The sequence below is a fragment of the Cetorhinus maximus genome, chromosome 15 (genome assembly GCF_964194155.1).
Source record: "Cetorhinus maximus chromosome 15, sCetMax3.hap1.1, whole genome shotgun sequence".
NCBI classification, from domain to species: Eukaryota; Metazoa; Chordata; class Chondrichthyes; order Lamniformes; family Cetorhinidae; genus Cetorhinus; species Cetorhinus maximus.
Genome location: NC_135893.1, coordinates 22854506 through 22880538, shown reverse-complemented (window position 1 = coordinate 22880538; position 26033 = coordinate 22854506). Strand labels below are relative to the sequence as shown.

Here is a 26033-nt window from a genome sequence, read left to right as displayed (position 1 = left end):
ACATGGACTGCAGCAGTTCAAGAAGACAGCTCACCAACACCTTCTCAAAGCCAATTAAGGATGGGCAATAAATGCTGGCCTAGTCAGTGACACCCACATCCTCTGAAAAAATATATATTTAAAAAAAGGATCTGGAAGTCTTATTGTCTCATTCACTCCAGTAGCCCAATGCTGATGTAGGTCTTTAGGTTTTAGGTGAGTTTCAGTCAGTTTGACAAGATGCCCTCGACATTAGCTCTGATTGCAATGAAGCATCGAGGCCCTGTCTGTCTGTTTCCTATGGTCCTTGCAGCTTTTCCCACCACATCTGAAAGTTCTACCGTTACGTTATTCCCCACACCATTCTCATTTCAGTAAAAATTACATAGTTACAGTCATTCGACGACAGACCTGCACCCAGATCATTACAACCTCAACTTAATCAAGAGGAATATCATTAGGAACAGATTCACGTGGTGCTACCTTTGTTGTTGGCACAGAGACAGTGACATTAGTGAATGGGACCTACTCATGGACATTACACTGAACAACTCCAAGGTTTATAAACTAAATTAAGGCTCCCTGCAATTGGGAGACAAAATTTCTAACCAGGGCAGTCACTAGGACAAGAATATGAAGCATGTATACAATCAAGGGATGTCCACTATCGAAGAAGAAGAAGATTGGGCTGCAAATATTGAGCATTCATTGAAAGTATCCTGGTCATCCAACAAGGCCAATCATTTACTGAAGTTCAATACATCTTAGGTTTTTTTCCCAACACTATTCTGATGTTAGACAGATTCTTGATTTACAAGAGAGTCAAGGGCTATTGTGGGATAGCGGGGAGGTAAGCAGGAAAGTGTAGATAAGGCCACAATTGGATCGGCCATTATCTTATTGAATGGTAAGCAGTCTTGATGGGCCGAATGGCCAACTCCTACTTTTGCTTCTTATGCTGTTATGTTTCAGCCTATATGAAAGTTTCATAAATGGACCAAGTCTCTTATGAAGCAATAGCTAGACTTTTATTTTCTACCATGAATGCTTATCAGAGTCCAGATCTAATAATTAACAGCAAATTACAGTAAATTACTGACAGGAGAATATGTGAGGTGCCTTAATAGGCAAAAGAAAACAGACTGTTAAACCATCTCACCCAGACAAATAAATTACTTGTCTAGATTTATGTACAGATAAACATGCATACAAAATGAAAAAGATTAACAAGATATAAAAGCAGTGCCACAAGAACCAACCTTACACCAAACATAAACAAAGGTAATTCTTTCAGAGAAAACAAGCATGGCTCAAAATGCTCACCTTGCCTATCAGCAAGTTCTTGGGAGCATAGCCTTTGAATGGGAAATGTGATGATTCTCATGGAGCTCCTAATGGGGAGACCAGGTAACTGAAGACTATGAAAGAATCTTCACTGTTTTACTGGGCAGGGCAGTTGGAGATAGAAGGCCAGGCAATGAAAACTCCAGGAATACATCAGCCAGAGTTGCAAAGGGCCAGAGCTGGAAATGCAGGTGACCCCAGGAGTGGTTTTGTTTAGCACCCAGGAAAACTGCACCTAATAACTCTTTGGAGAACGGGACGTCGAGGGAACACACAATTCACGTTTTTAAAGTGCTTTTTGGTCTCTAGTTATGCCCTTTACTGTCCTGATCAACATTCCTTCCTCAGCCAACACAACAAAAGACAGAGTAATTGGTCATTCATCTCATTGTTCTAACCAGTTTGGTGCAAAATAACTACTGCGTTGCCATTCAAAACCAAATAGTTTGAGATAGTTCTGAGGTGTAATAGGTGTTGCATAAATGCAAACCTTCCTTTTACTTTTCATCTCTGCACTCCTCAAATTCTGGCCTCTTGCCCACCTCCAATTTTAATCACTCCACCATTGGTTGCGATGCCTTCAGCTACCTGGGCCTTAGGTTCTGGAATTTCTTCCCTAACCCTTGCTGCCTGGAAAAGGAGAATCTATTGGATTTTGCCAGTTTTCTCTCCATCCCAGTAGTGGGAGCACGATGATTGGCCTCATCACTGTTTGGTTAGGGGTGGGATAAAGGATTCAGCGTTCCTGCTCTTGATCGCTATCTAATAACTCCTGCTGGAAGCATGTTTGTGGACATCAGATGTAACAGGGGAGGATGGACAAATCTTAATACCTGCTCTCCTTGAATATACTGATTGATCACTTAAGCTGTCATGGAAAATTTCCTCATTTTATTTCTTTGGCCCTTCCTGGGCCTCAGGGCCTCTATAAGAGAGACAAAATGGGCAGGCATCTCTGAATCATCTGTAAAGGTTTGGGCTGCTTACCCTAATTATTTAAATGACCGCCATCTCCACCTATAGCTCAGGAACATTGCAGCCCAGCCTAGCATAATGCATCATGTTTTATCCGAGCCACTTGCTCTTGTTGATGTGAGAAAAAGGGACCCTCTCCACAGCATCTGTGCAAGAGCCATGGAACTCTACTGTACTTCCAACAGTGGAGCAGGCACTCTGGAATCTCAGGGTCTATCATCTTTCCCAATGTTAAAAGTAAACCTGTACCTTCCTTTGGAGCTGACTGGCAGCACATGTCAACTTTATCGACATCAAAGATGTTTGTACAAATGCAAAAAAGAAAAGCAGCATCCAGGGGTAGGGCCCGACACACATGTCAAGCTTATTTTTCAGTGATACATGGTGATGCGTAGGTGCGTGTGATTCATTTCTGATGTCTGAGGTAATAAACATTTTGCCGTGAACTTTGACAAAGTGAGTCATCCCGATGCTGGTTATTCTGAGAGAAGATTGGGAGCGTTAAAAAGATGTTGCAAGGCCCCTAACCTGTAGCCGTTTGACTCTCGATGACAGGAGTTTTGGTGAGTAATATCTTCTGACTCATACAAGTGTTACATTTATTGAAAATGAGGGAGATTAAAGCCTTGACATGGTAAGTAAAGGAACACCCTAACATGAGGGACACAGTGCTGACCTTTGACCTGCACTGCCACAACTTACTGTTGTTGTCAATTATGAGCGAGAACGTCAAATTGGATAGCTCTGTGGGCGACTGTTCAGAAAACTTTTTTTTGAATTGGAATTTTCTAATTTTTTATCATGAGCAACACCAATGTGTGAGAGGGGCAGAGTGAGATGACTAGCAACAGGCAGCAACAACAGGTTACCAAAGGAAATGGATGACCAAATGTTTAGTCAGAGGATTGGGTTTTTGAAGGAGAGGAGTAGGCAGGGAGGAAGGGCCTAGGATACACAAAAACACTATGGTACAACGAATAGAACAAGGAGCATTGTCCTCATTATGCGGAACAATAATGTTCACTACCTCGCTCTCCTATTTGACCCAGAGGCGAGCTTCAAACCCCATATCCACTCTATTTACTCCAAATTCAGTAATTTTGTTTGTTTCTGCCGCTGTCTCAGCCCTTTTGCTGTTGAAATCCTCATCCATGCTTTTGTTACCTCCAGACTTGACTATTCCAACGTTCTCCCACCCGCGACCCATCATCCACCCTCTGTAAACTTGAGTTCACCCAAACCTCTTGCTCATATCCTAACTCACATCACACATCACACATCACCCCTCTCTTCTACTGACCTGCATTGATTCCCGGTCTGCCAATGCCACAAGTTAAAAGTTCTGATTCTTGTTTTTGAATCACTCCATAGCCCCGTGCCCTCCCTACCTCTATAACCTCCTCCAGTCCTACCTTTCGCTATAACCTCCTTCAGTCCTACCTATCTCTATAATCTCCTCCAGTCCTACCTATCTCTATAACCCCCTCCAGTCCTACCTATCACTATAATATCCTCCAGACCTCCCTACCTCTTTAACCTCCTCCAGTCCTACCTATCACTATAATCTGCTCCAGTCCTACCTATCACTATAATCTCCTCCAGTCCTACCTACCACTATAATCTCCTCCAGTCCTACCTATCGCTATAACCTCCTCCAGTACTACCTATCCCTATAATCTCCTCCGATCTTACCTGCAAAACCCTCCAAAAACTTTGTGTTTCTCTAATTTTGGCCTTTTGTGCATCCCCAATTTAAATCACTCCACTGAGGCTTCAAATGTCTACACCCTAAGCTCTGGAATTCCCTCCTAAAACTTATTTGCCTCTCTCTCCTCCTCCAAAATACTCCTGAAATACTATCTCTTTGACCAGGCTTTTGGCCATCTGCCCTTACATCCCGAATCCCCATCCCCATTCCATTCTGAAAAAGAGTCATATTTGGACTTGAAGCGTTAACTCTGTTTCTCTCTCCACAGATGCTGCCAGACCTGCTGAACTTTTCCAGCACTTTTTGTTTTTATTTCAGATCTCCAGCATCTGCAGTATTTTGCTTTAATTTATTATAATTATGTCCTTACATTCCCCTTGGCTTGGGGTCAATTTTTGTCTGATCAACTTCCTGTGAAGTGTCTTGGGACATTTTACTATTTCAAAGGTGATATATAAATGCTGTTGTGATGCTGTTAGACATCTTGTTGGGTGTTGCCTGGAGACCCTGCCAAGGATCAGGGTGTGTAGGATCAGCAGGACAGGTTACTACAAGCAGGAGAGAGAGCAAATAAGAGATTCAGATAATGTAGAGAAGCCAAAGAGGGAGGCCTGGTTGCTGATCCTAATCCTGTCCTCACCCGTTCAAAGTCTGTACAGGAGTCATTTGATAGCAATCAGGAAAAGGGGGTTCAAAAAAAGAAAAATAAGAAAGACTTGCATTTTTATAGCATCTTTCAAAGTCACCAGACATTTAAAAGCACTTTACGGCCAAAGAAGTGCTTTTGAAGTGTAGTCACTGTTGTCATATAGGAAATGTGGCAGCCAAAACTCACACAGCAAACTCCTGCAAATAGCAACGTAATAATGACCACATAATCTGTTTTTTGTGAAGTTGGTTGCAAAATAAATATTGGCCAGGACATGAGGGATAATAAATCCTTTGCCCGTTTCCATTATAGGGCCCTAGCCCTGACTCCCAAGCAGAGAAGAGGGTCCTCAGTTTAACATCTCATCCAAAAGACTGCACCAACAACATTACAGCACTCCCTCAGTGCTGCACTGGAATTTCAGGCTTGATTTTTGTGCTGAAGTCCTGAAGTAAGACTTAAAACAGAACCACGTAATTCTGATACAAGCGTACTACCAACTAAGCCACAGCTGACACATACAATTGGAATCACTTATCCCTCCCTAGCCCAGGGGTAATGAGGCCAATTGTTATGTCCTGACTACTGTCACTTTAAATAAGATCCGATAATGGAGTACTGAGTGAGGTCAGGCCCCGAGACCTTCAGTCTGTTTGGCTCAGCACCATATCGAGTAGTTCATTTCCCATTGAACCATCAGTATTCCGGACTAGAACTTCAGATATTCACGTCCTGCAACCTTACTCATCCTGACTGATGCTGTGGGCCTCACTTTTAACTAATTAACTAATCCATGTCAACTAGGATCTCTGTCTCTAGATCCTTGTTTATCTCAAAGAGAACAAAGAACAAAGAAAAGTACAGCACAGGAACAGGCCCTTCGGCCTCCAAGCCTGCGCCAATCATATTGCCCATCAACTAAAACATTTTGCACTTCCGGGGTCCGTATCCCTCTATTCCCATCCTATTCATGTATTTGTCAAGCTGCCTCTTAAACACCACTATCGTACCTGCTTCCACTACCTCCTCTGGCAGCGAATTCCAGACACTCACTACCCTCTGCGTAAAAAACTTGCCCCGCACATCTATAGTTTTCTCCTCTCACCTTAAATCTATGCCCTCTAGTAATTGACTCTTCCACCCTGGGAAAAAGCTTCTGACTATCTACTCTGTCCATGTCACTCATAATTTTGTAAACTTCTATCAAGTCGCCCCTCAATCTCCGTCGCTCTAGTGAGAACAATCCAAGTTTCTCCAACCTCTCCTCATAGCTAATAACCTCCAGACCAGGCAGCACCCTGGTAAACCTCCTCTGCACCCTCTCCAACGCCTCCATATCCTTCTGGTAATGTGGCGACCAGAATTGCACGCAATATTCCAAGTGTGGCCTAACCAAGGTTCAATACAGCTGCAGCATGACTTCCCAGCTTTTATACTCAATACCCCTGCCAATGAAGGCAAGCATGCCATATGCCTTCCTGACTACCTTATCCACCTGCGTTGCCACTTTCAGTGACCTGTGGACATGTACACCCAGATCCCTCTGCCCGTCGATGCACTTAAGGGTTCTGCCATTTACTGTATAATTCCAGCCTGTATTAGACCTTCCAAAATGCATTACCTCGCATTTGTCCGGATTAAACTCCATCTGACATTTCTCTGCCCAAGTCTCCAACCGATCTATATCCCGTTGTATCCTTTGACAATCCTCTTCACTATCTGCAACTCCTCCAACCTTAGTGTCGTCTGCAAACTTACTAATTAGCCCGGTTACATTTTCCTCCAAATCATTTATGTATACTACAAACAGCAAAGGTCCCAGCACTGATCCCTGCGGAACTCCACTAGTCACAGCTCTCCATTCAGAAAAGCACCCTTCCACTGCTACCCTCTGTCTTCTATGACCAAGCCAATTCTGTACTGGATCATCTCCGCCACAGCCTGCAAGCATTCCGATAACTTTTACCCCTTTTCCTAAAAGCTCCCCTGCTTCCGATATATGTTGTGCTCAGCACAGCAACCTGGAAAGAAGTGGGTAGGGGGGGTTGGGTAGGAAAAAGCATATATGACTCCCACTAGCGTTATAGAGCCCAGTCCGTGTGAGACCAGCCCCTCATCGCCAAGCGCCAGCTACTCATGGAGGTGGTGCCACCCCCCCCAGCATGCTGCAGACTGGAATTTTCAATGAGATCAGCAACTGCCACTGACATTATGCAACAATCAGAGTGATTTCCATTCGGGCAGAGGGAAGAGGGAGTGAAGGAGAAAGGGGAGGGGGAAATGAATGACAATTGAAGTGCAAGGTGAGGGAAAATTAAGAGAATCGAAAAGTAGGGCTGAAGACTTACTTTGAAGGGAAGAAGGGAGCAGTCTGGAGTGGTGCTTGGTGTGGGGGAGGAAGGTGAGCACCCACAAGGCGAGGTGAGAAGGCTGCCAGCCTGAACCAATGGGATGGAGTTGCTAGCATAAACTGGGAGGACTGGCTTCAAGTGATGAGTTTTTAAGGTGGCAGGGGTGCAGTGGGGGTGGGGGAAGAAATCCAGGTAGAGTGGACTGATGGAATAAAGCTGCGGCTTGAAGTAGGATGAAAGGATTATCAAGTTGGGTTCAGCTGCTGAAGTGGGTGTGGGTGAGTGCGTGGGGGGGGGATGAAGGGGTGAGATATGAGCTGGAAAGGTTGGAGGAAGAGTGTCCCTGTGAAAGGGTAGGAAGTTGGATTGGGTCTAGAGTCTTGGTGAATTGGGTCGGAGTTGGCAGACAGCCTCTGTAAACAGAGATTCTGATGTGGGAAAGTGATTGTTGAAGCAGTCCTTGGGGAGTGATGATCTGTTTGATCGGCTGAAGAAACAGTTGTTGCTTTCTTTTTTTCTTCTATGGTTTAAAAATCTTTTAATTTGTGAAATATTAAATTGCTTAAAATTAGCCACAAAAGCATAACGTTTAATGTATAAATGTAGAACCTTTGAGGGGAGCAAGCTCTCAGACTCCACTGAATGCAAGCTTCCTTCCAAGCCACGCACCATCCTGACTTGGAACTGTATCTTAGTTCCTTCACTGTTGCTGCGTCAAAAACCTGGAACTCCCTCCCTAACAGCACTAAGCATGTGCCCACATTCGACAGACTGCAGCAGTTCTGGAAGGTGGCTCACCCCATCTGCTCAAAGGCAATATGGATGGATTAGGGATGGGCAATAATTGCAATAAAGGCAATAAGTTTACATCCCATGAAAGAACAAAAATATTGCACCACCAAACTTCAGTGCTTGGATTTTCCTCGTCAATCTTTCATGTGTTTATATTTCATCTCTTCCGGTGTTGGTGAAGGAATACGGAATACACCAACTGTTTAAGTCCTAAACCCTGTGGAACTGCTGGTTTTCACTTGTGAAAGGCTTATGATTAAGGCCACTCTTGAGTCATCAGCTTTTTTTGTTCTGCCGAAGGGTCATGAAGACTCGAAACGTTAACTGATTTCTTCTCCACCGATGCTGCCAGACCTGCTGAGTTTTTCCAGGTAATTCTGTTTTAGCTTTTTTCAAGCTATTGGTTAGTTATCTCTAATTTTCTAGGTTGGCATGTTTGGAAGATGCTGCTTAGGGCTGTCACCTCCACTGTCCCAGCTATCTAGTGACAACGAGTGCTGTAAACCTATTTATTATACGCTCTGTGCCCTAATTGAATATCTCAAGCAAATGTCCAATCATCCTGACTCAAGGGGCTGATTCTTGGCAAAGGCGAACTGTGTAAATGGGAGGGACAGAGTTTCTGTCAGGAAGAGTTTCCCCGCATGATGTGATGTTTTGACCCCATAGCGTGTGCAGTTTTGTTTTGACTGGGTGCTGCCTGGAATTCAGCCCGATTGGCAAGCTCGGCTTCCAGTCAGGCAGTGAGGTCACAGTCACAGGTAAGTCGTCTACTGCTGCTGGTGGGAACGTGGAACTGGGGCAGAAGAGTCCAATCCCCAACCCTGGCTGTGGTGGGCGGGATGGGGGGAGGGGTGCTGTATGGTGGGGGTGGGTCTGATGGGAGGAGAAGCATTGGGGGACAGCGAGGGAGGAACTTACCTTCTCCCTGAAGCTGCCCTCACCTCCCTTCAACTAACAAGGTTTTTATGGCCCAGGAAACCCAACGTGCCAGGACTAAGCAGATTAAATCATTAAAATAATTAATTGGTTAACCCACCTCCTGGGAGTGGGTTGACTGCCATCTCTTCTCCTGCTTCTGTTAAACCCAGAGGGGTTCGAGTGGGGAGGGGTTGGTGTTGGGTTTGAAATCTTTTCGTTTTACCATCTTACTTGGCTCCAACTCAGCCATTTTTGGGGTTAAGATCAACATCCCCATGAATTTATATCTGTTGCGCGTGGCCTACTCAAAGCCCGGGACCTTTAAATTCTTTTTGCGCAGTAATTTAAAGGGGACAACTTGTGCTCAACATGCACGGGAGCATCACGCAGCTTAGAGAGAACATTGGTTAAGATCAGTGTTCCTTCTGATTTTTCTTTGATGTGCACAGCCTTTGTATTGCATTGTGTGGTACATTCCAGACTGCTGCATGGCCATCACTCGCGCAGCTTATGAGCAACATTGGTGAAGATTTAACCCAAAGTGTTAAACATGGAACATGACAATTGCCATTTTAGCTCAAGCATTGTTAATTGTATGTTAATTTTATGTTAATGGTATGTTAATTCCCTGTTAGTGATATGTTAATTGTATTATCAAGGTTAAGGATATGCAGGTGAGGGGCATTGATTGATTGAGTACCTTGAGCACATAAAAAGAAAGACCTAACTTGTGCGTCAAGTGTCTGTCGATGTCCAGCTCGCAGACAAAGCCATCCACAGCCTTAAAAAGGTGGGAGCCTCCCACTTTCCATCAGGGGTTTGGCACGGAGAGTGTTACATGCAGCAGTCCTGTGCAACAAATGATTAAGATGGTTCAAGATCTCCCCGGCCACTTGTATTTTCTATGGCCTTGAGGAGTCCGTGTTCCATGCCCATCTAGGATGTGCGAGGTTGCAGCCTCTCTTTGATTATTTGAGGAGGCTGCTTCTCAAGTCCTGTCCACCTTTAGACCTTCTGCCATCCGTGGGCACCGCTGGGGTTGGAGTGCATCATCTACCGCACCCCCCACCCCACCACCAAAATATTATTTTAATTTAAATTAGATAAATTTCCTTTAAACATTTGTTTTTTGTTATAGTGCCCCTTTAAGGGGCTATGTTAATTTGTTTATTAGTTAATTTGTTTCAGCCCCACACTCCTGATCTTTGGCCACTCGGTGGGGAAAGGCAGGCAGATCAGAAGACCTCCTCATTAGCCTGCCCCTGGGCTTGGCCAAGGTGGCCATAAGCAGGTCCAGGCAGTGGGTAGTTGATGGGCTCGTTCAACCCAACTGTCTGCCTCTCTTTCGTGGTTACATCTGCGCCCTGACGTCCTTGGAGAGGGAGCACGCAGTGTCCGCCTTTAGGCCTTCTGCCATCCGTGGGCACCGCTGGGGTTGGAGTGCATCATCTACCGCAACCGCCCCCCCCCCACCACCAAAATATTATTTTAATTTAAATTAGATAAATTTCCTTTAAACATTTGTTTTTTGTTATAGTGCCCCTTTAAGGGGCTATGTTAATTTGTTTATTAGTTAATTTGTTTATTTGATTTTTACTCAACAGAGTATAAAGAAAGACCTTGAAACGCAGGGAATCACATCAGGTGATGAGAAAGGTGCTTGACAAGTTATGTGAGAGCCAACTTCACCAAGGCACTTGTCTTGAGGTGACACCACTGGACTATGTGAACTATATGCTGTTCAACAAATATTGATCGTCCTGATTATGAACACAGTGACAAAGTGATGTTGTGGCTGGCACTGGAAGGAATCCAGGATCCCATGAATATGGGAGCTGTGTTTCATTCAGCATACTTTCTTGGAGCAGATGCTGTTCCAGTAAGTCAGCAGGACAGTTCCCTCTCTAACACCAACTATGAGCAAAGCTAGTGCTGGAGCTGTAGAAGTGATAACTGTATGTTGCACGCCTGGATTGCCTCAAAGCGCTAAAGGCAAAAGCAGCCCAAGGTTGGAAAATAGCAGGAACAGGTGAATGCCTACAGAGGCCTCCTGTGCACCAATCATCCTTTGCGGACAGTTCGGGGAATAAATGGAGCATCCTGGTTTCAGGAAATGAAGGCTTTGGCCTTTCCAATGACGTAAGTAGCCTTCTCACGCAACACTGAAATACCAACACGTAGAGGCGAGCAATTAGGGGTTGAATCCTTAAATGTGTCTGTTGCCACAGGAATTCTATTACACTCTATAGCCAGTAAGAGAATGAAAGCACGACCAAGGCTTATCTCCCCATGTTGATCTCCCCACACAATTTTGAGGTTGAAGCGATTTACTTTGGATCCAGAAATATTTTGGTAGCAGTCTGTACTAATGCCTTCTGGCTGAACCAGTTTTAGTGCTGTGTACTCTTGTCCTGCACCAGTTTGTCATTCACAGTACACCTGAATCTAATAGATACAGAGTAAATAATGCCTCTTTATATACTGACTTTTGTAGAAATGATGTGGAATGTAAATATTTATTTATTTAAGTGTGACCATCTGCACAGGTTAAAATTTGACCTCCATCTTTCCTACTCTGTGGGGAAGAAAGTATTTTACCTTGAAATTCCTTTACATGTGATCTTGTATATTGTAGTCAGCTGGACAGTTGAGTGAAAAGAATTATAAAGAAAGACTCCTGGGACATTGGGTGTTGATAAGTAGGAAGCAGATATATGTAATGCTGCATTTTGTAAATAGGCCAACTATCGAGAAAAGGATTTGTGTCTAGCTTCAAACTTCACCATCTGGCTTGGGATCCAATTAACAAGCACTCGCAGGTCATGGGTTAGATGCAGTGCAGAGATCTGAATGAGATGTAGCCTCCCAGGTGTCAGAGCATGAGAAGTAACTGAGCAGGTACTAAAGATATTGAAGGAGAAGTGAAACGACTGGAGTCATGGTTTACATTAGAACCAGTGACATAGGAAAGAATTGGAATGAGATCCGACGAAGAAGATTCCCAGAATTTGGGAGATAGATTAAAAGACAGGCCTTCCAGATGTCACACATAAGTCAATAATGAAGGCTGGGTGTAGGAAAGAATGACTCAGATTCTTGGAACGGATTCAAGGAAAGGAGAATCTTTAAATGATCAGGACTGGGAACAAAGCCCTCACTCCACCAACAACTTGTATTGTGAGGGAAGGTTTACACTGCAATGGCAGAGTGCGGGGTTATATGTTAATCTCTTGTCAATTACTTTGTTAGGGTTTCTAAATGTCATTGTTAAGGTTAAGAGAAGTAGGTGAAGGGTATTAATTGTCTTTGAGCACATGTAAATAGGGGATAGCTGGGACACTGGGTTGAGTTGGAGGAGAGCTGTGAGACCGAACAAGTCAATAAACTCACTCAATAAATGAAAGCTCTGTGTCTTAGTTTCAGCTTTACCAACCGGCTTGGATCCGATTAACATATTGGGGGTTGGAGCAGAGGAGACAAAATAAAGAAACGTAGAGAAAAGCAGAAAGGGCAAGTGCTTCAAATAAACAAAAAGACACTCAGGAAAGTAATAAAGAACAAATCAAAAGGAGGAGAGATTAAAATGAATAAGATTGCCAAACGGACAGAAGCTAGTTTGAGCTTTGTCTGTGTGAAAATGCAAAATATTCTGAATAAAATTAATGAAAAAAGAGGAAATTCTTATGGGAGGTATAGCATAGTAAGCAATGCTCCCTGTAGAGTTTTGTTGTTATGAGCAGCCAGCTTGTTTTCAATGCACGATACCTTTAAACCCTCTCACAGTATTTAACACAGAATAAGGCTTGTGTGGTACCTTCCAGGCTGCTGACGCACCATGTACGCATGCAGCTTTAGTGGGAACATGAACAGAGACGGGGCTAGGAGCAGGACTGGGACATATACATTCCTGGTGACAAAATATTCAGGAGAATTTGAGCAATCTGGAATGAGAGGGATGGCAATATTAGTTAAAGATTCTAATAGAGCAGTGGTATGTAGAATTGATTTATGGGATGATGCTAAAGCTGATCATATTTGGTTGGAGTAAAGGAATAAGACATTATTATAGACAAGCAAACAGTGGAAATTAAATAGAGGGAGAGGTATGTAACAAATTAGAGAAATATGTGAGAACCAGAGGGGTTATAATAATGTGACTTTAATTATCCAAGGATCGATTGTAGTAATGTAAGTGACAAAGAAGGGAAGAAGTTTCCACAAGACATTTTCTAGATCAGCATGATTGAGTGCTAGCCATAGCTTGCTTAGTAGCATTCTCGTCACAGGGTTCAAGTCCCACTCCAGGCCTTAAGCATGAAAATCAAGGCTGACACTCCAGTACAGTACTGAGAAAGCACTGCACTGTCAGAAGTGCTGTCTTTTGGATGAGATGTTAAATGAGGCCCCACCTGCCAGCTCTGGTGTATGCAAAAGATCCCATGACGCTATTTTGAAGACGAGCAGGAGAGTTATCCCCAATGTCCCGGCCAATATTTATCCCTCAATCAACATGACAAAAACAGACTAACTGATCATTAAAATGTAATCACTTTTATAATTTTAGGAAGCACAACAGCCAATCTGCACACAGCAAGCTCCCACAAACAGCAATGTGATCATGACTGGATAATCTGTTTTCTGTGATGTTGATTGAGGGTTAGCGCCAGCTAACTCAAATGGTTAGAGCATGGTATTTAATAGTGCTGACAGTGTTGGCTCAGTTCGCATATTGGCTGAGGTAGTTCTTGCAGCCTGCATCTTCTAATTGCCCCATTGTGATAGCATGGAAAGACTGCTAGAGATAGAAATGTGTGGAGAGCCATCATTAATAACCCTTGGACAACTGAGGAAGCTACATGAAGAGAGAGAGAGCGAGAGAGAGAGAGAGGGAGGTTGAAGGATAAATATTGGCCAGCACAACATGGATAACTCTCTGCATCTCTTCAAAATCTTGCTATGGGATCTTTAATGTCCACCTGAGTTAGCAGACAGGACCTCAGCTTATCGTCTCAGTACAACCTCAGTACTGCACTGCACTGGAGCGTCAACCTAGAATTTTGTGCTCAAATCCCTGGAGTGTGAATTGTGGCCACATCCTTCTGACTCAGAGGCTAGAATGCTGCCAATTGAGCCACAACTAACACAAAAGACTATAAAGACTAAACTGAAGTATGAAGAAAGGTTGGTCAGAGACGATAAAGAACAATAATAAAAGATTTTTTAAGCACATCAAAGGTAAAAACATTAAAGAATAGGGCTGATCAGAGACAAAAATAGAAATCTCACGGAGGATGGAAATAAGGCAGAGATGTTAATGAATACCTTGCCTCAGTTTTCACAGGAGAGTGTGGTCATTGGAATGGTGGAGTACAAAAGGAGGAGGTGGAACAATTAGCTCGGATAACTATCAATAAGGAAGTAATTCTGAAAACATGGTGGAACTCAAAGTGGAATCCTGCTGGCTTGTATCCTGGAATATTGAGGAACTTTAATCACAAGCTTTAAAGGCTCTTTGAGTGGATGAGTAAGATGGAAGTTATGCCAGAGGACTGAAGCATTGCCAATGTAATATCTCTGTTCAAAAAAGAACAAACCAGATAACTATAAACCAGTCAGCCTAACATTGGTAAGTTTCCAAAAACAATAATATCAGGCAATATTAATATTCATCCCCAAAGAAACAGCATGTATTTGTAAAAGAGAAGTCATGCCTGATGCATTTAATATAACTGCTTGAAGAAATAATAAAATATATTAATAAACGAAATGCAATAGATCTTGCTGACCTGCATTGGCTCCTGATCCTGCAATGCCTCGACTTTAAAATTTTCATTCTTGTTTTCAAAGCACTCCATAGCCTCACACTTCCCTATCTCTGCAGCCTCCTCCCACCATAGAACCCTCCGAGTTCTCTATGCTGCTCCATTTCTGGCCTCTTTGCGCACCCGCAGTTTTCATTGCTGCCACCATTGGTGGCTGTGCCTTCAGCTGCCTTGGCCTAAGATCTAGCCTCTGGAATTCTCTTCCTAAACCTCTCCACCTCTTTCTCCTCCTTTGAGACCCTCATTTAAACCTGACTCTTTGATTAAACTTTTGGTCAGCTGTCCTAACATCTCTTTATGTGACTCAGTATCAAATCTGGTTTGATAATGCTCTTGTGAGGCGCCTTGGGACGCTTTACTGCAGTAAAGGCGCTATACAAACGCAAACTGGTTTCTGTGTTCATTGACTTTAAAAAAAGTACTAGATAAGGTGCTGCACAGGAAACTTGCAGGCAAAACCTTATCAGGAGTTTAGCAGCTTTGCTAGCTGTTGGACAGAAAGCAGTGGATGGCGGGTGATGGATATTTTTCATTCTAGAGAAATGCAGGCACCGGTTTCTCCAGGAGTTAGTTTTATCTTTTTCAATACAAATTTAGGTAAAGGGGCCACAATGACAAAATGTGTACATTACACATAAAAAGGGGAAACGGCCAACTATAGAAGACCCCAAGCGACTTCAAGAGCGCATAGATAGCTTAGTATATTGGCAGGTAAACATTATATTGAAATTAACTCAGGCAAATATGAGTTGATATTGCAAGAAAGAACGAGGAGGAAATACACACAGTATGGGGGCTGGTTTACTCAGTTAACTAGGTGGCTAGCACGTGGTTTAGAATAACGGTGCGGGTTCGATTCTCATCCTGGCTGATGTAGATTTGGGATCTGCCTCCTCGCCCAGCCATCGAGAGCAGGAGGCAATGGCAAACCACCACTGACAAAAACGGCCAAGAAAACAGCTTGGGATGAAGCTGATCAACAGACAATGAACCAAGGACCTGCCTCTGGGCAGAGCACACATGAATACACGACAGTAAAACCAGGGGCAGAAAAGCTGTAAAACTTTAGGGGTTCAGAGATACTAAGCTGCTTAAAGAACAGCAAAGCAGGTCCAAGGTTTTATATATAGGAGTTAAAGCAAAGAAGTGATTTTAAACTTGTACAAATCATTGGTAGGCCACTGTACAAATATTATGTACAGTTTAGGGTGCCCTACTTTAGGAATGATGCCTAAGCCAAGAGCAGAAGACAAAATAGATGTGTCAGAAAGATGCCAAGCATGAGAAGAGAGAAACTGGGTCACTTTTCAACAGAATAGAGAGGGTTAAGAAGCGATAGGATAAAGGTCTTCACATTTATAATGGGTTTTGACAGGATACACAGGAAACTGATGGGCATGAACTTAATGTCATCGCCAAGAGAATGAAAAGAGAGATTGATTTTTTTTTACACAGTTGGTTGTTAGAACATGCACTACCCTAACAGAAACAGGGGTGGAAACAAGTTCATAATAGCTTTTAAAAGGAAGTGGATAAATATTTGAAAAGTAAAATAACAGGGATGGGGACAAGGCTTGAGGGCACTAACGTGATTTGCATACTGTCCCATCAGCATTCCTAAATACGGCATGCGTTAAATACAAAATAAATCTCTCCTACCCTGTCCTATCAAAGGCTCCCAGGTACAGTTTGTTTCAGATACGATTTGATCATCCTGTACACTGTCAGGTACAGTATGGGCTAGGTGCAGAGTGAAGCTTCCTTGACAGTAGGAATATCCTAGCTTTAACTTCAATGGCTGCATAGGTGTGTGTCGTGGCTTCTCAGGCACCACACATAAAAGTTTAAATTTTGAACTGACCACTGGGGGACTCCACTACAAACCTTCCTCCAGCCTGAGAAACATCTATTAACCGTTACTCTCTGCTTCCTGTCACTCAGCCAATTTTGTATCCAAAGCATTCAAGTGGGAATTAGATGATCATTTAAAAAGAAACAATCTGCAGGGTTACAGAGAGAAGGCAGGAGAATGGCACTAGGTGAAATGCTCATTCCGAGAGCCGCTGTAGGCATGATGGGCCGAATGGCCTCCTTTTGTCTTGTTAATAATTCTGTGATTCTGTGAAAGCTATATTCTCATTAATTTGCACACATCTCAACCTGCTGCTCCCCACAGATCTTCATATTCCTATTTAGGATTTATCCACCAGTGAGGCAACAGCACTAAAAAAAACCCCTTTCCAAACCTCCAGAACAGAACAAACCAGCAAATGACAAATATAAGCACAAGTAGGGCTGAATTTTCTGGGCTTCAGTGGCCACATTGCCAGGATTGAGGGCTTTCTGTGGCCTCAATGTTGGACACCCCTATTCCATTGGTCCATCAAAACTTCCAGGTTGGATTCAGAGTGAATTTTCAAACATTGCCCCATCAAGGACTCCCAGGTTAGGTTTAACATGGGTTAGATACAGAGTAAAACTCCCTCTTCACTGCCCCATCAAGTATTCCAAAATATAATATCACTGCACCATCAGGGAGGCACAGATCAGGCACAGCACAGATTAGGTATAGAGTGAAACTCCCTCTGGACTGCCCTGTCAAATGTTGTGCTCTCTACACATGTCCACTAGGGTGAGTTGAAACTGTCTGAAATTATGTATGTTGGAAATCTGAAATGAGAATAGAAAATGCTGAAATTAGAGGGCTTGACTTGAGGTATGTACCTGTTTTTATTCAAAAATATTTTGGTTATAATTCTTCCAGCTGGCATAGAGAGGAGCCCTGTACCTGCTGGCTCCAAGAAATGAATGGACAATGTGCAATCCAGTTCACCAACTAGTCCCCTGGCATTGAATGATTTAATTGTGTTGGCAATACAGGAATGGCATTCAAGGTAGAGATGGAAGCCAGTCGCTTCTGAGCTAATGGCAGCTGCCTGAAGACTAATCTCCCACATATGTCACCAGGAGTCTCTTCTGATGTGGACAGCTAGCCTGGCAGCCTTCCAGTAGCTTGTTCTCTTCGAGAAAGAAATGAGTATTTGCTATCTGTGGGCAGATAGTCTAAGTTAAGTTTGTTTGCAGTCCTTGTGCAGGAAATGCATTGATAAGAAACGATTTTGACAGATGTCAGCTTGCACATACAAGAATCTCAATCTTTTATTGCATCATAACATCATTCCAAATACTAGGGGTGGAATTTACGGCTCTTCCCACTGCCAAGATCATCCAGTCCTGCTGAAAGTCAATGGGCTTTTGGTTGGGCCACCAAATGTCCTGCAGAGGGCCCTGCCACACGGGGCCAGAAAATCCCGGCCTAGGCCTCATGGGCATACACAATGAGGCAAAACTCAGCTCACTTTAGGTGTAAAAGGGTGGATCTTGATCTCTGAACTACTAATGAGAACCCATGAAGAATGGGAATATAGGATCAGGGGTAGGTCATTCGAACTTGTTCCACCATTTAATAAGATCGTGGTTGATTTGTATCTTAACTCCATTTACCTGCCTTGCTTCCATATCCCATAATACCCTTGCCTAACAAGAATCTATCAACCTCAGTTTAGAAATTTTTGATTGAAATAGCCTCAACAGCTACCATTTTGCCCACTCACTTAACCTATCAATGTTCCTTTAGGGGCATTTTCTGTGCTTCTTTGAACATCTCCTGTTCATATACAAAATACTTACAGCACAGAAACAAACACTCGGCCCAACAGCCCCATGCCTATGTTTATGCTTCACACGGGTCTTCTCCCACTCCCTCTTCATCTAATCCCATCAACATGTTCTTCGTCTCCTTTCTCCCATTGTGTTTATCTAGCTTCCTTTAAATGTATCTGTTAGCTGATTCAACTACTGCTTGGGGTGGTGAGTTCTACATTCGAACCAGACTCTGGATAAAGAGGTTTCTTCTGAGTTCTCAATTGGATTTATTACTAAGTAAAATATATTTATGACCCCTAGTGCTTGTCTCCCCTGCAAGTGAAAATGGTGAGGATCAATGATTTCTAAAGGAAATTGAATGGACACTTGAAGGAAATAAATTTGCAGGGCTACAGAGATGGAGCGGGGGAATAGGACTGACTGGATTGCTCTACAGAGAGCTAGCAGGGACTCAATGGGCCAAATGACCTCCTTCTGTGCTGGAATGACTCTATGATGCTATCTCCCCTACATCTACCCAATCACAATCTTAGAAACTGCTATCAGGTCATCCTTCCTTCCTTTCTTTTCTCGAGAAGAGACCAGGCCTGTCCAATCTTTCCTGAAAGGTAAAACCTCTTAGCTCTGGTATGATTCTGGTAAATTATTTAGCACCTTTACCAATGCCTCTATATTCTTTTCATAATATGAAGATCAGAACTGTTCACTGTGCGGTCTAACCAAGATTCCACACAAGTTTAACATAAGATCTGTAGTTTCATGTTAACAGTTCTGCCCAGTCTACTGCGTCCAATTTCTGCCACATCCCTTCAAATTCAGCCTTAACTAAATTTGAAACCTTAAATAATGACTCAACTTCGTCCTTCTCAGATTGTTGGCTAATTCCGACGCATTACTCAACACTAAATCAAGTATGGCCTGTCTTCTTGAACATATTGTTCCAGCAAATGCACTTAAGTCATTTTCAGCTTTTGGGATTCAAGCTACTCCGTTTCTCTCAGTCTATGAAAAAATGAAATTGCCCATTATAATCAATCAACTTTTACAACAAGCTCTTTTTGATCCCTCTATTAATGCGTCCCATGACTTTATCACTGTTGTCAGGAGATCTGTGGACAACTCCCACCAAGGTTTTGCACCTTTACCTATTCCTCAATTCTACCCAATGCATTTCCTTTGCCTGCCCTCTTGCTCTCTCTAATGCTATAATACTACAACTTATCAATATTGTGGCCTCTCCTCCTTTTCCAATTTCCCTGCCCTTTATTAATTTCTTATGACTGAGTATTTTATCCCCCAGCCATGCCCAGCTTGCAGCCAAACCTCAGTGATGGTTGCTACATCATACCCTTTAAACTGGATTTGCACTTGGAATTTGCTTGTTTTCTCTCTTGTGCTCGGTACATTTTTGTATAGAACTTTTATTTGGGTAACAGATCCTGTCCTGTCCTTTTCGCTGATATTGTTACTCTCACACTTTTGAACTGACCACCCTTTGTTTCTCATCACTCCTATTGTATTTTTATCTGATGTTTTGTTATTATTTCCTCTTATTTTCTTAATTTGAAAAATTTATATTACCTGCGACACTATTTATGATCAGGGTTTTACCCTCATCCTATTTTCTCAGCTTTGGGCTATTTGTATTATTATTTCTCCCTCGGCCCTACTCACTCCCCCGCCCCTATAAGTGGTTTAAAGTGTTTCATACAGCCACATTTATCCTCTCAGCCATGTCCTTGATCCCAGTGCAGGTGCAGCCCATCCCAGAGTTACAGATCCCTCCTGTCCCAGTATTGGTGCCAGTGTCCTGTGAAATGGAACTCCTCTTTCCCAATCCATTCTTTCAGCCATATAGTCATGCTCCTGATCTGTTTGTCCCAATTGCCAAACTCTACGTGGCTCAGGTGATAACGTAAAGATTATTCCCCTTAAGGTCCTCCTTGTTAATTTAGCTCCTAGCTCCTGATACACGCTTGTCTGGGCCTCCTCGCTGTCTTTTACTGTGCTGTTGGTCCTGACATGAACTATGACAACTGGCTCTTCACCCTCTCTGTTCAGATTCCTTACCTGCTTTGAGATATCCTTTACCCTGGCACCAAGTAGTAAACACACTATTTGGGGCTGCCATCCATTGCTGTAGATGTTGATATCTACGCCACTGCCCCCCACCCACCCCCCCATTGATTATCAAATAAAGGAAAAAAGAAAGACAAACTAGCATTTATATAATGATTTTCATGATCACCAGACATCTCAAAGCACTTTACAGCTAATGGAATATATTTGAAGTACCGCAGTTGTAATAGAGGAAACACAGCATCCCTAATTACACACACCAAACTCCCACAAACAACAGTGTGATAATGAGTGGATAATCTGTTCCTTTGTGATGTTGATTGAGGGATAAATATTGGCCAGGACACACGGGGGATAACTCTCCCGCTCCTCTTCAAAATAGTGCCATGGGATCTTTTACATCTGCCCAAGCCAGCAGATGGGGCCTTGGTTTAACATCTCATCCTAAAGATAACACCTTTGACATTGCAGCATGCCCTCAGTACTGCAATGGAGTGTCAATCTTGATTTTTGTGCTCAAGCCCTGGAGTGGGCCTTGAACCCAAAACTTTGCGACTTAGAGGTAAGAAATGAGCCATGACTGGCGCTCAAGACTAAGCCAATGGAGGAATACTCATGAGCTAAGATTGGAGAAACTGTTCATCCTTGGTTGGAGCTGCTGAATTGATTAATATAATATTCACCAGGGATTGATCGTGGAAGGAATGTGTAAGAAACCAAGATAGCATTAATGACAAAGAATGCAGGATTTCACCAGCTCTCAGAGGTCTCTTCATCCTTTAGTTAGATGGCAGTAATGTTGGATTTAGCACAGTTCAATGCCAGGAAGAAGCAGGATAGAACAGAGTATTGTTGAACAGGGAGAGAGAGGATTCATGATAACATAATCTATTTGACCATCCTGATCATCTGGAAGGCCGGTGGTGTCAGATTGTCACTTGTTCAGATAGTCAGGCCAAGAGACTGTGGAATTTGATTCAATGCACAATACACTTTGTACAGTTATGAAGAATTTTACTATTTAGGCATATAGCAGAAAAACAAGAGGCAGAACACATGCTGATGACATGCAATACATGAATATTGGTGAAAATATGTCAATTAGGGTTCAAGCCATTTAAATCAGAGAAGTGTGCTAGGAAACTAGTGATAATCCTAAAATGGAAGGATACTTGGATGTATACAAACTCAGGGATTTAGGACTGTGAAGATGGAAGCAGGTAATCAAGACCAATGGCTTTGTTGATGCTCAGTAAGGTTCAAGAGCTAGTCTACATTGGCCTTAAGTTATATCTTAAAACAATTTTTTGGGGTTAGGGATCAATAACAATCACATTTGTATTATCAGGTATGGCTTTTAACTAGTAAGGTGAAGCGGGAAATAAACCTCCACAGATGCTGCCAGCTATTTCAGATTTCCAGCATCTGGAATACTTTGCTTTTTCACTATTGGCTAAACCTGACCTAGGGTGACCATGTACTTCTCTGGGGAGCTAACTGTGGGAGGAAGGAAAATGGAACTTGCACCTATGTAGCATCTTTCACAACTTCAGGTTGGATTTTTGAGGGGTCGTCACTGTTTGTAGGAAAGGATGGGCGGAAGGGAGGCCAAGAAGAAAACCTTGGAGTATTTCACCTTGTTTCAACAATTATTTGATTTGTAGAGAGAGCTCAGAATAAGCAAATGGAATAGGACAAGAACCAAAGGCTGGACACTCCAGCAGGGGACGTCAGCTGCTGCCAACCCAGATGGCAGAGACAAAATGGGTGATTAGGAATATCCAACTGTCTTGTTTTTAAAGGGCCAGGCACATCCAATGGGAAGTTGGCTCAAATGAAATTTAATTTAGATCCATAAAAGCAAACATTAAAATGATTACTTTGTGGCCTGATGTTTGATTCTGGATTTTTCTGCCCTTTGACCTATATGCCTATTACTATGTTTCTTTTGAATGAGTAGGTGAAGCTAAAATGTCACCCTGGATAAGCCAATCCTGGATAGACATGAACTTGGCCAACCCAACCACAGACACCAACCACAATAGAGCCACGGTAATCTTAAGTTGATTTCAAAGAGATATTTCAGATAATTAAGGCAAACAATTTAATTAATACATTGATTAAATGCATTGAAGGATGATTCAGACTCTGAGTCAAGTTCTCCATAGGGAGGAGCAAAGCCAGGGAGGGTTAAAGAAAATTCAATCACAAACAGCTCCTCATTGAGCTAACTCAGCTCACGTTATGGTGTGATCCCTAACCAGGTTACAAAGGGTTTAGTTCAAACCCCTGGTCTGTGCTGAATTAACTAATCTCAGCCAAGGGGAGCTTTTTGGAGCTGGATGGAGGAGGAGAAACAGCCAGTGTTCTGCTCCTGATCATTCCCTGAGAATTGTCTGCATGTGTGAGAATGAGGGATGAGGACAGAATTGAGTTCTTCTGCGATGTAACTGACACTCAAAGGTGGATTTTGACTCCTGGGGGAGCCGATGGCCACCCTGCCCATGAGAGGCCTTGGCTGATTTTAACAGCCAGGCCCGGCAGCCAGCTGCTCCCCCCAGTCAGGCAGAAGGAGGCAGTTGGTCAGCTCTGGGCGATTAAAGTCAAAGTTGTGGGGCCTGGAGGCTACCTGGCAGCGCCAAGTTGAGTTGAAGGGCTGAGAATTATGGGATCCCAGGCCAGCAGAGTCCCCGAGTCCTGTTCGCCTTGGTCCCATAGAGTGTTTGACTTATGACCTCAGTGGACCTCCTCTTTTCACCCAGCAGATTTTACTGAGCAGGAAACCTGCCATTGCTTCAGCCCACCTTTACAATACCATCAAATGTCAATGCATCTCACAGGACCCCAATTTGCACATATTAAAAGAGGATCCCACCTGAGACAGGCAAACACTTCTGACACCTAAAACAAAAGACCCAGTCAAGATGGTGGCAGGTGGAACTCGAGCAGGAATGGTGGGGGGAGGGGGGCAAGGGGCAGGGAGCAGGGAGGGGTGTCTTCCATTCCCATTAATGCCAAGCAGGGATAGCAGGGATAGGTTAAAATACCCTTTCACTGTCTATCCTAGCACATGAAGAGCAGCAGCTTAGGTGGGGTATGAGGGGATTGCGGGTACTGACAGGGTAACCACAGCTCATTGTGGCAACATTGACATCAGCCCCAGGAGTCCTGGTACATAATAGCTCACAGGAAAGCAGTTCCTATCAGACCCTGGCCATTTAACACAAGCTCTGTTTATACAGAGGAGAGGTTACCTGTCAGAACCTGGCTGTATAACACAAGCTTTCTGTAGCCAGAGATGAGGTTACCTGTCAAGCCCTGGCCATATAACACAAGCTCTCTTCATACAGGAGTGAGGTTGCCTGTCAGATCTTGCCTCTGTGGTGTACACACTAATCTTTCTGAATCTCAACCGTAACTACTCACTTCACATTTGGTTAAAGTTTACGGCGAGCAAGTGAATTGCTAGTTGAGCCGTGTGAATCACAAATGAAGGAAATTGTCTACATCCCTTCCTGTATTCAACCACATCGAATCTCCCGCTGCCCTGGTCCGCAGGCTGGAGATGAGAATCAGCTGAGTGAGTCCCACACATTGAGCGCCCTGATCAGCAGGGCAGACACTCACAAGTCCTGGTTTCTTCCCTGGCACTGAGGCTGAAATAAGGCCACATTTTCCATGAGCCTCAGCCCAAACTCCAAGTAGCTCCCCAAACCCCAGACAACTGCTGCAACCCAAGATGGGCTGATGGATCCTGGAGTGAGGCTGCCACAAAGGCAATGACAGGGCCAATAACACCATGTAAATGAATTACAGCTAAAGAATGACCGTCATGGCCCCGTCTGCTTCACTGACTACTCCCAAGTGGGAATGGTTAGTCTGTGTGACAGGACCCATTACTCCTGTGAAAAGGAATGTACATCTCTTCCTCTCAACACAGTGTGCTGAAATTACTAAAATTCAGAGATTGCTCACCTCTTAAACGCTGTCGTTTCCTCCCTTGCCTGATCCTTCTGTGCTCTAAGTCCATTTCATATCCTGTGCCTGGGGTTCAGTGCGTTCCTAACCCCTCAGCAGTTGTCTGTGTGCTCCCTAAATGTCCCCATGCACGCTGTAGCTTTAGCACTCTCCTGACAAATGGCGAGACTGAAGTCCAAAACAAACAGCTTGACCGCCTCTCAGCAGACACTCTGACATTCCTTATCTACAGAGTAACAAGATCTGTGTTCTCAGCACCTGCTGCCTGACTGCAAGAGGAGGTTCTCTCTGCCTAAGGCTGTCCCCGAGCTCTGTTTAAAGAGCCGTTTCTCACTCTGGGTTCCGCACAAGGCAAGCGATTTGGTCGGGGTGCTGTGCTAACATGCCTGGTAACCTCCCACTGAAGTGTTTCAAACAGGTTATACTGGTGTGGAGCTGTACAGACACAGAGTAAGAGAGGGAGAGAAAGAGAGAGGTGCTGTTAATACATTCTCTAAGTAACATTCAGTGCTAATTAAAAGCCAGTTCCCACATGGTACTATGTAAATAAGGCACATGAACTTGTCCAAATAGTACTAAACATAAAAACTTGGCTCAGCCTCTGATCAATATGACTGGAGAATAATAATCTACCATGGCTGACAAATCATTTCATTGAATAATTTACAGACTAAACATGACTTCACTTCACACCCACTCTTAATTCTATTTGGTTGCCATTGGGATTCTCAGAAAAAAAGTATACTGTGAAGTTGAGGCTTTTATAAAATCATTCAAATTACTGCACAGAAGGAAGCCTGTGTGGCACTAGCTCTTCAACGAGAGCTGTTTATTTCTACTTCCTTGAGACCTTTTACAAATAGAATTTTTAGCTTAATCAACAGTTGCCTCTTTTATCGAAGTGCTGAGACCAAACTTCAATCCGGGTGAATGTCAAATCTTATCCCAGAACAAGTTTCAGAGTGGGAATCACCAGAGCTGGGAAATGGTGTGATTTAGGCATCGAGAAAATTGCATATTAGGTGAGAAGGTGTCCCTTTCTGTGATTAAAAGGAAAGATTTGTATTCATACAAAAAGGACTTCACATATAGTGAATAATCTGAATTTTATGTTAACACGCACAAACATAGCTGCCATTTTGTGCCAAGCAACATCCCACAATTCCTTTGGTAAATGACCAGTTAATCTGATTTTGCTGGTGTTGGTTGAACAAGGACACTGGTACTCCCTGCTCTTCTTCAAATAGTGCAGCGGGATCTTTTATATCCTAGACCAAACAGCAAGGGCTTCAGTTTAAGATCTCATCCAAAGAGCCGCACCTCTGATAATGCAGCATTTTCTATCAGTACTGCATTAAAGTCTAGATTTTGTGCACAAGTGCTGCAGTAGGGGTTGGGACCACAGCTTTCTGACACAGAGGCAGAATGTTACAAACTGAGTCAAGTTAGAACATAGCAGCCTTAAGTGGCACTGTCTCAAGGGTGTGAATTTGATTTGATTCTGTCCCATAACAACAAGCTACAGCAGGAGTTAGCTGAAGGCCAATTTTCACAAGTTTGATCCTGGCAGTTGCTAGCTGCACAAAAATTCTTCGAGTAATTGTGCTTGGGTATCAAGATGTAACCTGGAGATTTTTGGCAGCCCAATTAATGAAGGCTTCAGCAATCTTGATCTAGCAAACAATTGGTGATTCTGTTTAAGTGTCTTCTGACAATTAAGGGATGAGTGATAAAAGTGTCTGTGAGTGAGGAACAGTTGAGTAATGCTC

At 43.3% G+C, this 26033-nt stretch overlaps 1 protein-coding gene across 2 annotated transcripts in view; it reads right to left on the bottom strand.

Annotated features, from left to right (window-relative positions):
- arhgef19 (Rho guanine nucleotide exchange factor (GEF) 19) overlaps window positions 1-24602 on the bottom strand; it is an 86753-nt gene extending 62151 nt beyond the window's left edge. For both annotated transcript variants that reach the window (XM_078558092.1, XM_078558094.1), the window contains exon 1: window positions 24262-24602. In XM_078558092.1, coding sequence (XP_078414218.1) covers window positions 24262-24316 — 55 coding nt within the window. In that variant the 5' untranslated portion in view covers window positions 24317-24602. The remainder of the gene's footprint in view (window positions 1-24261) is intronic.
- Window positions 24603-26033: the final 1431 nt, after the last annotated feature.